Source organism: Macaca mulatta, chromosome 16 (genome assembly GCF_049350105.2).
Source record: "Macaca mulatta isolate MMU2019108-1 chromosome 16, T2T-MMU8v2.0, whole genome shotgun sequence".
NCBI classification, from domain to species: domain Eukaryota; kingdom Metazoa; phylum Chordata; class Mammalia; order Primates; family Cercopithecidae; genus Macaca; species Macaca mulatta.
This window is the reverse complement of record NC_133421.1, coordinates 18012041-18028971: the sequence shown is the minus strand read 5'-3', so window position 1 is coordinate 18028971 and position 16931 is coordinate 18012041. Positions and strand designations below refer to the sequence as shown.

Genomic DNA, 16931 nt, shown 5'->3' with positions numbered 1-16931 from the left:
CACAAATTTTCTATTTCCTCAAGACACTTTCTCCAAGTTCCCCACTCATATAAAATGACCTACCTAACAACTCCACTTGGGATATCTCAAGGAAGCTCAGAACTTATGTTAAAAAGGGAACTTCCCATTTTTGAAACTCCATTCTTCTTCTTCAGTTGCTCTCCATTTTAGACACGGAACCTCAGGTGCTTCAGCCAGAAACTTGGCAGCCATCCCTGACTAAACAATCTTCTCCTCTCCCACAACCAATTCATTTACATAGCTATTCCCTTAGGATAGAAATGGACTGTTCTTTAAGATAGGCCATCCAGAACCATCCAATAAAACATGGCGATTCCCTCCCCATTTTCCCTCTCATTGAGACCTGTTCATTGCTTTCACAGTACACAGCATTTGCCACAGTTTGAAACTGTTTTATTTTTCTGTCTCTCTGACTTTATGAAGGAAACAACCAAGCTGTTTTGTCCAATACTTAAAAAAATAGCCCAGAACACAGTACACGATTAAATACCTAATGAATAACAAATATCCCTAGGAAGCCCTAGAGATCTGACTTTTTTAGAATCTGGTAACTTAAGACTTCCATAGTTTTTCCCCTCGCAGAAGTAGTATTATTCACTGATCCTAAAAGCCATAACTTTCTTGCCTTTGTGCATTGTCTTACACGTAAACATAGCTTTTCCTCCTTTTGCTATAAAGCCAAATGAGCTGTTTTGATCCAGTGAAAATATTATTTCTTATGCAGAATCTTCTTTAAGCTTCTAATTAAGACACTCCCTCTTCTCCAAAACATCCATAGTATTTTTTAACCGAATAGAGCATCGCATTTTAATTCATTTTAACTTTTTTTTTTTTTTGAGACGGAGTCTCGCTCTGTCGCCCATGCTGGAGTGCAGTAGCGCGATCTCGGCTCACTGCAAGCTCCACCTCCCGGGTTCAGGCCATTCTCCTGCCTCAGCCTAACGAGTAGCTGGGACTACAGGCGCTCGCCACCACGCCCGGCTAATTTTTTTGTATTTTTTAGTAGAGACGGGGTTTCACTGTGTTAGCTAGGATGGTCTCAATCTCCTGACCTCGTGATCCGCCCGCCTCGGCCTCCCAAAGCTCTGGGATTACAGGCGTGAGCCACCGATCCCGGCCCATTTTAACTTTTACGATAATTTTTTTTAATGCTTTTTTTTTGAGACAGTGTCTCGCTTTTTCACCCAGGCTAGAGTGCAGTGGTGCCATCTCACTTCACCACAACCTCAAACTCTCAAGTTCAAGCAATCCTCCCACCTCAGCCTCCCAACCACAGGCACATGGCACCATGCCGAACTAATTTTTTTTTTTTTTTTGGGGGGGAGAGACAGGGTTTCGCCATGTTGTCCAAGCTGGTCTCGGAACTCCTGCGGTCAAGTGACCCGCCCACCTCAGCCTCCCAATAGGTTGGGATTACAGGCGTAAGCCACCACGCCCAGCCTCTTTGCCTTATTATGCAGACCAGTCCCTAAGTTTTTTGAAATCAGAGACTATAATATATATTCTCCCCAGTATTAAGAACATTGTCTTAAACTAATCACTCAATCATTCGTCCGTTTGAATGAATCAGTGAATGAACAAATGTTTAATGATCTTTTTGTGATAAGTACACAATTAACAACTTTTACCAATTATTATTTAAGATAGAAAACACATTTTTTAATAAAGTAAGAGCTTTAAATATTTGAATAAAGAGAAAATAACTAAAGAAAAGAACAATACCCAACATGGGAATTCAGTATCAAAAATGAGTCAAATTTTACAGATTATTAAGGTAAAATGTAAATAAAATATACTTGAAATCTGTAGATTATTAAGGTAAAATATAAACTAGACTTGAAATTATATACTGGAGCTAGCCATAATCTCTACAATTCATTCTAAATATTCAAAACCTAATTACATGCTTAATGCTACTACTGTTTTATGGCTCATTGCTGTGGTTACAAACAAAAACAGGACTTACTAATATTTATGACTACAGCATTATATTTCTTTTTTTTCTTAACTGGAAATGACCATTGCAATCAATCATTACAAGTCATTTGAAAAAGCAATGTACTAAGGATATAACCTTTGGTTATCTCAAAGAGTTTACTCAAAATTAGACTCAGCATCTTCTTACCCTTCTCACCCATATGTCCACGCCAAGTACAGGAGGATATATGAAAAACCAAGGTACTAAAATCAAGGACTGACCATACAGGTACTAGTCACATTAGCCCAGAGGTGGAAGCAATCCAAATATCTATGAATGGATGAATGAATAAAATGTGGTATACAGATACAATGGAGTATTATTCAGCCTTTCAAAAGAAAGAAATTCTGGCACGTGCTAAATATACCTGGAGGACATTATGCTGACTGAAATAAGCCTATCACAAAATGACAAATACTGTATGATTTCATTTATATGACATAGTGTGATACAATAAAAATTAAATATTTGGTCCTTCTCCCAAAGACTTTTTTTGTTTCAAATCCTTAGAATTTCCAGAGCAGTAGAGTGTCTTTTATATGCTAACAAGATGACTGACTCCAGGCTAGGGGACTCTAGATTGCCACAGGATAAGGGCTGGCAGTCCAAAAAACCACAAGGCAAGGGGCTGGAACTTCTTTGGGGATTGGAGTAAGATGTCTCTCAATATTTTGGAACTTTCAGTTCCATCCAGCTCACCCCACCACCAACCCTCCAGGGAGAGGAGAGGGGCTAAAGGTTCATGTATCCATCACCGGGCCAATGATGTAATCATTCATGCCTATGTGATGAGGCCTTCTTAAAAACTCCAAACGATGGGGTTTAAAGAGTGTCCAGGTTGGTGAACACGTGGAGATGCTGGGAGGCAGGCAGACCTAGAGAGGGCACAGAAGCTCCACACCCCTTCTGCACACCTTGCCCGATCCATCTCTTCCATTTAGCTGTTTCTGAGTTATATCATTTATAATGAACCAGTAATTATAAGTAAAGCACTTTCCTAAGATCTCTGAGGCATTCGAGCAAATTATGGAACCTGACGGGGAGAGTCAGAGGAATCCCCAATTTGCAGCCTAGTCAGAAGTGTGAGTAACCTGGGGACCCAATACCTATAGAGCTGGCATCAGAAATGGGGGTAGCCTTGTGATACTGAGCCCTTACATTTGTGGTATTAGACGATTACACCAGGTAGTTAGTGTCCGAATTGAACTGAACTGTAGGAACCTAGTTGGTGACCAAAAAGGTGGAGAATTCATTGGTGTGAGGAAAAAAAACCCCATACATTTGTTATAGTAAGTATTGTGGGAAAAAACAGTTCATTGGTATCTAAACTGTGTGTTAAATTCATAGAACCAGAAAGCAGAAGAGTGGTTACCAGTGGCTAGCGGGAGGAGGAAGAGAGGAGTTGTTTAATTAATATCGTATTTGAAAGACAAAAAGGTCCTGGGGATCATTTTCTAAACAATGTCAATATGCTTAACACACAGAAGACTAGTGAACTGTATACTTAGAATTGGTTACGATTATTAATTTCATGTTACATTTTGTACCACAATTTTTTAAAATCTAGAACCAATTAAAGAAGAGAAGAAATTTGTCTATCAAGGTCTCAGTTTTTCTATTTTAGTTTTCTTCCTCAATGAAAACTTACCATTGGTGGGATAACAGCAGCTCGATGCTGAAGCTGTGGTAGATCCAGTGGATTTGGTTTTAATGGGGATGAGACTAGTATAGATCCAGTGGGGTTTAACAGTGAAGGCTTTGAGTCCATAGGAAACATCCTGCAATTGCAATTTGAAAAAAAAGATAAATGAATACATTTTTGAGACCCAAACATATATGATCACTATAATTTCCTCTAAGTTAATATGTACATACACATGCACAACTGGACACACATATACCCGTATAAGATATTTGGACAGTTAAGGAAAAAGGAACCTATAAAGCTGATTTTCCAGATAAAGAAACTGAATATTGTACTCACTTCAGCAGTACACATACTAAAATTAAAATGATACAAAGATTACCATGGCCCCTGCGCAAGAAAAACATGCAAATTTGCAAAGCATTTTATATTAGAAAGAAAAGAAAAAAGAAACCTAATACTGACTTACAGGTTGAAATTTATGTCAATCGTCTATAAGACCAATCTGAACAAAACAATCTGAACAAAGTCCATTTAAAACTGTTCAGTCCTAATTTACCACAAATGTCCTAACATGGGTTAAAAACTAGTTACCTGTTAGAGGATGTTTTATTGGGATCAGAGTATTTTTTTTTTTAATATTTGAATAAGCTGCTGTGATTTTTAAACTGAAAATTTCATCCAAAATTCCAGACTTCTGGCTTCTCATGAAAAATGGAAAGAACCAACAACACGAAATCAGCACTCCCCCACAGCAGCGACCTGCCATGCATCTAGCAGCCGCTGCCCTGCTCACATGAGCACACACTCCTCTGCTCACCATAGTCCCTGCCATCTCACACTCCACCAGCTGATGCTGCCAATACCTACACTCAAGTTTAGGACGCCCAATATATAAACTTCAGGAAATTTTGTACTAGTGTCATGCTTTATGAGCTTGGTCATATTTCCCAATGTTGTCATGGTCACTGGGGGAAGGTGAACATTTAAAAATGTATAAATTGGTAAGAAAATTAGAATCTATTTTAAAAAACAATTCACATACTACATAAAGAAGAAAGATGATATTAAAGCTATAGAAAATTGAAAGTGTTATTTCGGTCATAGGGGAGCAGTGTAGACTTCAAGGTGTCATTCAGAAACCATCATATTTTTCCAAGGAATTTCTGAATTTCAAAACTACTATCATGTTCATCTCTTAGGATGTTTACCATTTAAAATTACTGCCATCCTAATCTTTCCTTCACGTATAGTTACCAAAAACAACAGTGCAAAACACAGATAATCTTTATTTTAGATGAGATGTTTCATAAAAAATGCTTAAAAAGGGACTACACAGCTTGAATCCATTTATGTTTACTGCAGTTAAAGACTGACACCATTAAAATAAAATCTAGATTACTGTGAGGCGAAGGAAAAAGAGTGATAGTCAAATTTTCTGGTAAACCAATAGTTAAGCAGAACACCTATTTTATTTCAACTCATGTTGATGAAAATTCTAGCATCTACTATATAAAACACTCTTTTGAAGAATCAGCACTATAGTGCTATTATTTTTCTAGTATCAAATCTCATTATGGAGTACATAAAAATATATTGGATATGAACTGAAAATAGTAACACCAAGACACACTTTGAAAGCTAAACTTGGAAGAGAATTTAGCTCTCTGTTGAGTAGCTTGTCTCTTTTTTCTTATTAAAAAGAAAAAAAGGAGAGGGGTTTAATTGGGCTCGGATTAAGTGATGTTTCAGTCTGATTCACTTCTAGAATTTGCACCAATTTAACATTCTACTAAAATTGTAAGTGATTCAATTTCTTTTAAGGAAAAGGAAACACCAGGAAATAAAATATACGAAATAAAGTAGTAACTATACCTGTAAAATATATATCTTTTACTGTAATTTTTACAAAAACCATAAAGATATGATGCATTTTTTGTATAATTAATTAACCTTTAATGACTAAAAATACTTGTAAACTGCAGGGCGCAGTGGCTCATGCCTGTAATTCCAGCACTTTGGGAGGCTGAGGTGGGTGGATCACCTGAGGTCAGGAGTTTTGAGACCAGCCTGGCCAACATGGCAAAACCCCATCTCTACTAAAAATACAAAAATTAGCCAAGCATGGTGGCATGTGCCTGTAGTCCCAGCTACTTAGGAGGCTGAGGCAATAGAATCACGTGAACTCAAGAGATGGAGGTTGCAGTGAGCCAAGATTGTGCCATTGCACTCCAGCCTGGGGAAGAGCAAGACTCCGTCTCAAAAAAACAAAAACAAAAACCAAAAAAAAATTGCAAATTAATCGCATTATACCTGATATTTTAAATTACAAATATGAACAATCTAAAATGTTAATGGATACAAAAAAGTGGTCATCATAATTATCATTAATTTGCATTTAAATTATGCTTTCTAAAAATTTTCAGAACACCAAACATCTCTCTCTTTCCATAGCATTTTCTTCTATCTAGTAAGTAGGGGCTGGTAGGCCTTGTTTTGAGGCTGCACTGCCTTAGTGCAGTGGGAGCTCCTCAATGCCTCTAGCCTCCACCTTCATCTACCACATCCCACTGCTGCCCTCCTCGGGCACAACAGTTATCTGTGGTTTATTCACAACTTTATTAGTTGAAATTCCCTGTTATGCTATCATACAGAACACACGTAACAAGACAGACGTAGAAGAAATGTATAATCTGTTTCATTAAAATGATCATACAATTGTTTGTGGTTATTTAAACAGAATAATATCAGCCCAACATTAAAATCGTACAGACTACCTATAAGGTGCCAATATTTATATAGGAGCCATGTCTGCAGCCAGCACCACCCTGTGATTCAGTCACCAACCAGCAGAGTAAGCACAGGGGAGGACTTATGGAACGAGCCTCACCTCTGCCTCTCTGGCTCTCCATCCACATCCTCATCAGCGCTGCACGTGGCACTGGAATCATTGTCCGACTGGGGCTCGGGCCTTTGGGCATTTATTTGCTGAGCTACCACCAAATCTTCATCTCTGGGTTCCACCTTCTCACTGGCTCTATCCAAGTCTCTTTCTTTGGTATTATCACCTTCAACTTTAGATGCATGGTTTTCTGGCACCCTCACTTCAACATCCACAGAGTCGACTTTGGTAGCGGGTGGGGGATCATGAACAGAACCCCCTTCGGCACTGTGCTCCTGCTGATCTACATCCATCTGCTCTGCTGTCTCAGCACTGATGCTGTCATTCACCTGGGTCTCCACGCTTTCATCTTCAGCTGGTTTTGTACTTGGAACTGCTGAGGAGGGAGATGTACTGGGCGCAGTTTCCGTGGTGGGCTCAAGCTCAACCGCAGGTTCTGTGTTTCCTCGAGAAGTAGCATTTTCAGGACTGTCCTCGCTGGGCTTGACAGCTTCAACTGGTGAAGGAGAAGGAGCACTTTCTGTATCAGAACTATTTTCTGCACCTTAAAGATAATGATACAGCATAAAAATCTGATAATGAACATGTTTCAGGTGGTGATAGAAACCATGCTTGAAAGTAGTTGTTTAGGATGAATTCTACTCCTTTGATGACCTCATTGAAGTACTTACAGCCATCGAGAAGGCTAAAGTTTCCTACAGGGTATAAAAGTGAAAGATCAAATTGTCTTGACCTTCTGAAACTAAGAGCATAAAGGATTTTAATGTCTGAAAATAATTTATATGAAACTGAAAAACAAAGAACGAACAATAAAACTAAACAAAAAAAATTCCTATAAATGATGACATTCTGGTGTATTTCTAGAAGCTCTTCCTGTGAATTTCCTTTTACCCAGCTGAACTGACACTCTAGAACAGCTCCATCTAATAGGCATATAATGTAATAACATCTGTAATTTTACTTTCTCTGATGGCCACATTTAAAAAGTAAGAAGAAATGGGTCAATAATTGAAACAATTTTTTTAATTTTTTTTTATTTTTTGGAGATGGGGTTTCGCTCTTGTTACCCAGGCTGGAGTGCAATGGTGCGATCTCGGCTCACTGTAACCTCCGCCTCCCAGGTTCAAGCAATTCTCCTGCCTCAGTCTCCCAAGTAGCTGGATTTACAGGTGTGTGCCACCATGCCCAGCTGATTTTGTAGAATTTAATTAACCCAGTATACGTGAAACATCATTTTAACATGTGATCAACAGTGAAAAACCATAAAAAAAATTATTTTTCCTTTTTTTGGTACTAAGTCTTCAAAATCTGGTGTGTATTTTACATTTTCTGCATATCTAATATTTTTTTTTGGAGACACAGTCTCGCTCTGTCACCCAGGCTGGATTGCAGTGGTGCTATCTTGGCTCACTGCAGCCTTCGCCTCCCAGTTTCTAGCGATTCTTGTGCCTCAGCCTCCTGAGTAGCTGGGATTATAGGTGCCTGGCACCATGCCTGGCTAATTTTTGTATTTTTAGTAGAGATGGGATTTCACCATGTTGCCCAGGCTGGTCTTGAACTCCTGACGTCAGGTGATCTGCCTGCCTCGGCCTCCTAAAGTACTGAGATTACAGGCATAGGCCACAGCACCCAGCCTGCATATCTAAATTTAAACTAGCCAAATTTCAAGTGCTCAATAGCCACAAGTGTCTAGCGGCTACTGCACTGGACAGAAGACTCTAGAATAATATTTCAGAGATTTTTCATTTAATGTTGTAACACAGATGTTTCCCCATATCATTTGTATTGTTCTATGAATAGACTTTCAGTGCTTTTGACATCTTTACCTAGATATATCAAACGCATTACAAATTTAATATGTCCTGTACTAGAGTTGTAATAACCACTCGCAAATCAGATTCTTTTCTAGGGTTTACTATCTAATTAAACAAACCAGAAACCAAGAAGTCATCTTTTAAACCATCTCATTTACCCTATGTCCGGCCTTGACAAGGTTCTACTGATTTTCTCTTTAAAAATTTCTCCTGAATCTATCCAATCCTGTTTGACTTCACAGCTAGCACTCTAATCCAAAACCAACTTTCTTCACTCCACTTCAGACCATTCTCTACAACAAAGACAGAGTTATCTTTTTAAAAGCCAGATTTTACCACAATAACTCACTCTCTCACTGTCTCTCTCATAACTTTTCAATAGACCCCCATTACTGTTAGGATAAAGTTCCAAAATTGCTAGTATGACCTGCAAGGCCTTGCCCAGTGGGGCCTCTCCAGCTTGCACACAGCTCTCTGAATTAAGTCACTCTGGCCTTTATTTAGTTTGTTCAATGCCTCACGCATCTTCTACCACAGAGACTTTGTACATACCATTCACCTTTACTGAAAGGCTCTTTTACCTACTTTTCCTTTGGTGATCAGCTCAAACATCACATGCTTAAAAAGCCTTCTATGGGCTGGGCGCAGTGGCTCATGCCTGTAATCCCAGCACTTTGGGAGGCCGAGGTGGAAGGATCACCTGAGGTACGGAGTTCAAGACCATCCTGACCAACAGAGTGAAACCCCATCTCTACTAAAAATACAAAATTAGCCAGGTGTGGAATGCCTGTGCTCCCAGCTACTTGGGAGGCTGAAGTAGGAGAATCGCTTGAATCCAGGAGGTGGAGGTTGCAGTGAGCTGAGATCGTGCCATTGCACTCCAGCCTGGGCAACAAGAGTGAAACTCTGTCCCCCCACCCCCGCCCCCAAAAAAGCCTTCCATGGTTTCCTTAGCAAAGTTATATTTTGCTAATATAGTTCTGATACCACATGTAGTAGTTACAGTTACATCTTACATTTCTTTACTAGAATGATTTCTGGCTATTTCTTCCACTAGGCTATAAACTCCATGAAGACAGAGATCATATATTTTGATTATCACTTAAGTACTAGCCTGGTACACAGTAGACTCAAATACTGGCTGGATTATAAAGTACATGAATGGTTGTGAAAACCTAAATAACCATCTGGGAAAAAAATTAGTTTTTAATTGTATATAACATACAGCAATATAAAAAAACTTCTACAAATTCATTCTTTCAAATATGATGAAGTGTCAACTATGTATGTGCAGGGAGCTATCTGAGGTACTGCGGACATAGTAATTTAAAAAAATGTAAGCAGATGCTCTCATGGAGCCCACATTCTAGCATGCAATAGACAATAAACAGTAAATATGTGATACAAGCTGAGAGTGGTGGCTCACACCTACAATCCCAGCACTTTGGGAAGCTAAGGCAGGAGGACTGCCCGAGACCAGGAGTTCAAGACCAGCTTGGGCCACATGGTAAGGCCTCATCTCTACAAAAAAAAAAAATTAAAAAATTAGCTAGGCATGGTGGTGTACACTGGTAATCCCAGCTATCAGGAGGCTGAGGCAAGAGAATCACTTGAGCCCAAGAGGTCAAGGCTTGCAGTGAGCCATGTTCATGCCGCTATACTTCAGCACTGGGTAACAAAGTGAGACCTGTCTCAAAAAATCAAAAAAAGTAATATATCAGGTGGTGATCAGTGCAGTGACTAAATGACAAAACTGAGAAAGAGGTGGGAGGTATTATAAAATAAAGTGATATCTGAACAGAGGACTCAAGGAAACGAGAGAATGAGCCCTGGGCACATGGTGGGGAAGAGCATCCCAGGTAGAGGGATTAGAAAGCACAAAGGCTCCTGAAGTCGGGGTTGGTTTGCCCGGAACCAACAAAGAGAACAGTGTGGTTGGAGCAGAGGAGACCAACAAAAAAGTAGCTGGCAGAAAGTTCACAGAGGTACAAAGGTCAGTTCATGCAGAGCCTCAAAAATCACAGTAAGGCCTTAGGTCTTTATTCTTACTGAGATGGGAAAGTATTACAGAATTTGAACTAGAGAAGAAACATGATTTGATTTACATTTTGTAAGAATCACTCGGGCTGCTGCAGAAGAAAAAACAGAATGGACCTTGTCTCTACACAAAATAAAAAAACTAGTCAAGTGTGGTGCTGCATGCCTATGGTCCCAGATACTTGGGGGGATGAGGTAGGAAAATTGCTTGAGCCTGGGAGTTCAAGGCTGCAGTGAGCCACGATCAAGCCACTGCATTCCAGCCTAGGTGACACAGCGAGACCTCATCTCTAAAAATAAAAAAAAAAAAAGAATGGAACAAAAAGAAGCAAGAGACTAATCAAAAAGCTCTTGCAATGAGGGCTCCTCGGAAGCAGGGTAGGAGCAATGGAGACAAGGATCCAATTCTAAAGAGACTAAAGAAAACCTAATTTATTGATATAGCGAAAGACCAGAGGGAAAAGCAGCTTGTGGTGGTAGAGACACAAGAATTTGCTCTGGCTGTTAACGATAAGATGGCTCTTAGGCATCCAAATGAAAATACTGTAGGTGATCAAATGTATAAGCCTGGAGTTCACATGAGAGTTCAAGTCTCCAAAATAAAACAAAAGACAGACAAGCAAATAACTCAGAACAGTACCTCACATGTAGTAAGGTTTCAATATATGGCAGCCACGGCTGGGCCCAGTGGCTCATGCCTGTAATCCCAGCACTTTGGAAGACCAAGGTGGGCGGATCACCTGAGGTCAGGAGTTCGAGGCCTGGCCAACATAGCCAAACCCCATCTCTACTAACAGTACAAAAATTAGCCAGGCGTGGTGGCAGGCGCCTATAATCCCAGCTACTTGGGAGGCTGAGGCAGGGGAATTGCTTGAACCCAGGAAGCAGAGGTTGCAGTGAGCCAAGATCACACCACTGCACTCTAGCCTGGGCAACAAGCGCAAGACTCCATCTCCAAAACAAACAAACAAACAAACAAAAACGGCAGCCATTACCATTATTGAAAGATTCTACCAAAGCACTGAAAAGCTAACAAAAAGCCCAACTTAACCTTCATTTCTGTTTACATGGTGGTAGAAAGCCCCAAATCCAAGGGTAAACTAACAAGGCATTTATCTTCAAACTAGTAGAAGACATGTTAGTGGTTATACAGCAGATGATATCATTTGACATAACCACTTTTCCAATTTTCTTCTTCCAAGCCACAAAACACTAGGAAAGTTTCCAAGGCATACTGTTTCACCAAGCAGCAGCCAAACATGAGTATCTTTCTTCCCCGAAAAATACAAAAAGAAAACCTTAAAGAATGATGTAGAAAAACAGAACAAGAGCAAATCCAAATTTTGGTGAAGTTCTGGTCTGATTTAATTATTCCAATCGTGAAAGATACTCACACAGTCAGATGCGTTTTAGGAAAACAGATATAGGAACCCTCCCTTCAGCAGTTGCCTTCGTTTTTCAATTGGCAAGAGCCTTGCCACACAATGAACAGTGCATCTGTGGTGTCTCATTAAGATTAGGAATAAGTATGAGATCATAGGTCACATGAACTGCATTTATGTTCTCTTCTTGACACTTTCCAAATGAAGCTAAGTCAACAGGAAGACAGAGTCTACAATTCTACTGGGAAATTCATTTCCTCTTAATAGGAAACTCTTCTAGATGATTGAGCAGATGTGATGGTGCCATCCTACACTTGATCAGACGGATACATATATGAACACATATATATTTTTTTGAGACGAAGTCTCATTCTGTCCCCCAGGCTGGAGTGCAGTGACGTGATCTCAGCTCACCGCAAGCTCCGCCTCCCAGGTTCACGCCATTCTCCTGCTTCAGCCTCCCCAGTAGCTGGGACTACAGGTGCCCATCACCATGCCTGACTAACTTCTTTTTCTAGTTTTAGTAGAGACAGGGCTTCACCATGTTAGCCAGGATGGTCTCGATCTCCTGACCTCATGTTCCGCCCTACTCAGCCTCCCAAAGTGCTGGGATTACAGGCTTGAGCCACCGTGCCCAGCCCAGACAGATATATTAATACCAGACTTGGGCTTTGTTATGGACTGCATTGTGCCCCTCCCCACCAAAATTCTTCTGTTGGAGCCCTACCCCGCAATGTAACTGTATTTGAAGGCAAAGCCTTTAAGGAGATGATTAAGGTTAAATGAAGTTATAATGGTGGGCTCTAATCCAGTAGGAGTTGTCTTCATATGAGGAAGAGACACCAGGAGTGCGCACACCCAAAGGAAAGGCCACGTAAGGACAAAGTAAGGAGGCAGTTGGCTATCTGCAAGCCAGGAAGACAGTCCTCATCAGAAAGCAACTGTGCCAGCACCATGACCTTGCACGTACAGCTTCCAGAACCATGACAAAATTAACTTGTTGCTGCAGCCACCCAATCTATGGTATTTTCTTATGGCAGCCCAAGGTTTATTAACCTCCAGGCTTTATTAACATTTATAACCCCAGAGAATACTAGCCATCAGAAACCCATTAAAACCAAGAAACTCTGACAACCTCTCTGGAAGTGCCATTAACACACCCAACTACCTTCCCTGTTTACAGCACTCTTACCTTACCCTCGGGTGAGCCTTCTCTAATACTCTCTTTACTCTTGTAAAGAGACCTCATTCTTCACAAACCCTCCCAAAAACAAGTTTAAGGTTAGGAGTTGTTCAAAGCCAAAACCCATTTCAATACAAGTTTAACTTTAAAAGATAACAAGAATAATCTACAGGGAAAAAAAAAACCCAAAATCTAATATTACTAAACCTGGAGGAGGTAGAACTTTTAAAGCTTATACAAAATAAAGACCCTACAAAGAAAAGATATACAACTCTAATTACACAAAGTTTAAGCAAAGGTAATTTAAAAGCAAAACAAAAGGGAAATAAGATGGAAAAATTATCTGCATATACAAAACATGAACATGTTTAATACATATGAAGAGCTACTAAAACCATTATAAAAATCCCCACATCAGAAGCAGTCAATTTACAAAAAAAAACAAAAAAACAAAAAACCAGAAACTTTAATCAGAGTGTATATTGAAATAAATTAGGTGTCTTTTTTTTTAACCAAAAAAATCAAGAAAACATTTACCTTTTCATGAACTTGTCATTAGTTTAAATGACAAAGAGACATGATTTCTTAAATTTCCTTAAGTTTCATGTTTTGTTTTGTTTTTTTCCCTACTGGTGCTTCTAGGGTCACTAATTCTTTTTACATAAAAACATTACTATAGTACATATAAATCTTTGTGAAAATATGATAATAAATCAAACTCAAGGCAATAAAAGAGAAATATAACCGACTATACTAATTGAACAAATAAATGTGGCAACAACACAGACACACAGGTACTTTATTGATGTTGGCACTTGATGTCTGAAGCAGGACTGCCATTTCCAAGATCTTCTGGACCATCCTAGGTGCTACATATTAGTTGACTGAATGAAAAAAAAAAATTATGTTCAAGTTTGAAGTCTCCACATCATGAAAATAACCATGAAAACACTGGCACACTGTTTCCTCAATGAAGCAACTCCTACACAGTCAAATGACTAAAAATTATTTATTCTGGGTAGCAGATGTCACAACTAAATTTAAAATTTGGAGATACCTTCGCTGTCTTCTGGATTTTCCTCTTCATTGGAGGCTTCAATATCTTCATCCTCCTGAGCAGAAACAGTGGAAGCGACACTTTCACATTGAGACACATCTCGCTCTTCACGAGGTTTTCGTGAAGTCTAAAGGAGTAAAGAGTATTATTTGATTTAAATAACTAAAAAGAAAATTTCGTTTCTGAAATAATGTAGAACATTATTTCTTTTTACCACTCCATTTATTTTTCTTTTTTTTTTTCTTTTTCTTTTTTGAGACAGTCTTGCTGTCACCCAGGCTGGAATGCAGTGGCACGATCTCAGTTCACTGCAACCTTCACCTCCTGGGTTCAAGCAATTCTCTGCCTCAGCCTCCCGAGTAGTTGGAATTACACGTGCCCGCCACTAGGCCCAGCTAATTTTCACGTTTTTAGCAGAGACGGGGTTTTTCACCATCTTGGCCAGGCTGGTCTTGATCTCTTGACCTCATGATCCATCCGCCTCAGCCTCCCAAAGTGCTGGGATTACAGGCGTTAGCCACCATGCCCAGCCAATACCACTCAATTTATTTTACTATAAAAAAAGTGCAAATTCAGCCAGGCACAGGAGCTCATGTCTATAACCCCAGCACTTTCGGAGACTGAGGTGGGAGGATCACTTGAACCCAGGAGTTTGAGACTAGCCTGGGCAACAAAAGTCAGACACCTGCCCCTACAAAAAACAATTAGCTGTGTGTGCTGGTGCTCTCCTGTAGTTCCAGTTACACAAGAGACTGAGGCAGGGAGATCACCTGAGCCCAAAAGGCTGAAGCTGCAGTGAGCTGTGATCACGCCACTGCACTCCAGGCTGGGTGACAGAGTAAGACTTGCTAAAAAAAAAAAAAAAAAATTTTTTTTTAATTCCTTTTTTAAAAAAATAGTATGCTCCCTTCTGCAAAGTATGTTTATACAAAATTGCTCATTCTTCTACTGGGGTCGCATATACATAAGAGTACATATGTATGCATTTAACTGTAAGACATTAACTATTTACATTATATTTATAACTTCATGTTACTAAATAGAAAGCTTAATATCTTCTGCATTTGCAGACCCAGGTTTCTGGAAGTCCCAGACCTGATGGTCCTCTATCCTGCGCCCCTTACAGAGCCTACATTTCACCTCACTTCAGCTGTCAGCCTCTCCCAGTGAGACTCCTCAGGATAGGAAAATACATTACTACCTTGTTAAAAATTACCTGCACGTCTACTCAACATTTTCATGTGGATGATATTTAGGAGCCAACCTAAAGTATTAATTAACTCAAGAGAAACAATCATTTTCTATATTAGAGTCACAGAATTAGCTGCAATTCTCAAGGCTAATATTTCTATGTTCATAGTAGGAATGCAAGAGAATCCCAGAGACACACTAGCTACACTTTCTAAAAAGCTTTCAGAAGATTCTGTAAATTTTCAAGGATTAGATAATAGCTACTTTTAATTTATTTGTTTGTTTTTGAATATGAGGTCTTGCTGTGTTGCCCAGACTGGTCTGGAACGTCTGGCCTAAACAATCCTCCCACTTTGGCCTCCCAAAGTGCTAAGATTACAGGCATGACCTACCATGCCCAGCAGATAAGTTATTATATGGATTTTTCCAGAGCCCAGTGTATGTCCCTCTCTTGCCAATATTAACCCATTCTGTTTGATCCTTTCACTAGTAACTAGGGAAGAGACAACGTTTTACCCTACTACAACATCCCTCTGTTCACATGCAATAATCCACTACGTCACCAAGCATTTTCTTCAATATATGATAGTATTCACTAATTCTTAATGTAAAGTCAAATATACAGAAACACAGGCCAGGCGCAGTGGCTCATGGTCGGACCCAGTGGCTCAGACTTGTAAGCCCAGCACATTGGGAGGCCAAGGCGGGCGGATCACTTGAGGCCACGAGTTCAAGACCAGCCTGGCCAACATGGTGAAACCCTGTCTCTACTAAAAATACAAAAATTAGTCGGGCATGGTGGTGCGTGTCTGTAATCCCAGCTACTCGGGACACTGAGGCAGGAGTATCGCTTGAGCCCAGGAAGCGGAGGTTGCGGTGAGCCGAGATTGCACCACTGCAATCCAGCCTGCGCGACAGAGCAAAACTCCATCCCAAAAAAATAAAAATAAAAATAAAAACAAGGTATTCTGCCGGGAAAACTGCCTTTGGGGTCCAACTGCAACTCTTCCCAGAATCTCTAATCAACCAGCCTACCCCATCAGACACTGGACTCGCCAACCCTCCACAATAGCGTGAGCCAATTCCTTAAATCTCAGTCTTTCTATATATATGCATAAACACATCCTGTTAATTTTGTTTCTCAGAAGGACCATGACTAATATAACATACATTTATTTATTTACTTTTATTTTTGAGACGGAGTCTCGCACAGTCACCCAGGCTGGAGTGCAGTGGCATTATCTGGGCTCACTGCAAGCTCCGCCTCCTGGGTTCACACTATTCTCCTGCCTCAGCCTCCCGAGTAGCTGGGACTACAGGTGCCTGCCACCACACCCGGCTAATTTTTTGTACTTTTAGTAGAGACGGAGTTTCACCATGTTAGCCAGGATGGACTCAATCTCCTGACCTCATGATCTGCCTTCCTCAGCCTCCCAAAGTGCTGGGATTACAGGCGTGAGTCACCACGCCCAGCCAACATTTATATTTTAAATACACATCTGATTCATTCTTTACTTCACTTTGTCTCAAAACATTTTGGATGTTATCTCGTGAAGTCAAGTCTTTATCTTGTCAGTAGACTTTTTCATGTTTTGGTTGCTACAGCATATTTTTAACTCTCACATTCTTATTATTAACCTAAAGACCCCTTTGTATACACCCTTTTAAATCAGTTGATGTTGTATCTTGTATACTCTTAATAAATTCAAATCTTATTAGCT

At 40.0% G+C, this 16931-nt stretch overlaps 1 protein-coding gene and 1 non-coding gene across 48 annotated transcripts in view; one reads left to right on the top strand and one right to left on the bottom strand.

Moving 5' to 3' along the window:
• NCOR1 (nuclear receptor corepressor 1) overlaps positions 1-16931 on the bottom strand; it is a 189410-nt gene that overhangs the window by 65104 nt on the left and 107375 nt on the right. For 41 of the 47 annotated variants that reach the window (XM_015118697.3, XM_077970423.1, XM_015118702.3 and 38 more), the window contains 3 exons: positions 14020-14146; positions 6535-7090; positions 3648-3777 (listed from right to left, as the gene is read on the bottom strand). In XM_015118697.3, coding sequence (XP_014974183.3) covers positions 3648-3777; positions 6535-7090; positions 14020-14146 — 813 coding nt within the window. The remainder of the gene's footprint in view (positions 1-3647; positions 3778-6534; positions 7091-14019; positions 14147-16931) is intronic. The other 6 variants (XM_015118706.3, XM_077970438.1, XM_077970427.1 and 3 more) reach the window with 1 other exon arrangement.
• LOC114673264 (U6 spliceosomal RNA) lies at positions 3976-4079 on the top strand. The gene has a single exon (XR_003723991.1). It is a non-coding gene; the product is annotated as a U6 spliceosomal RNA (small nuclear RNA).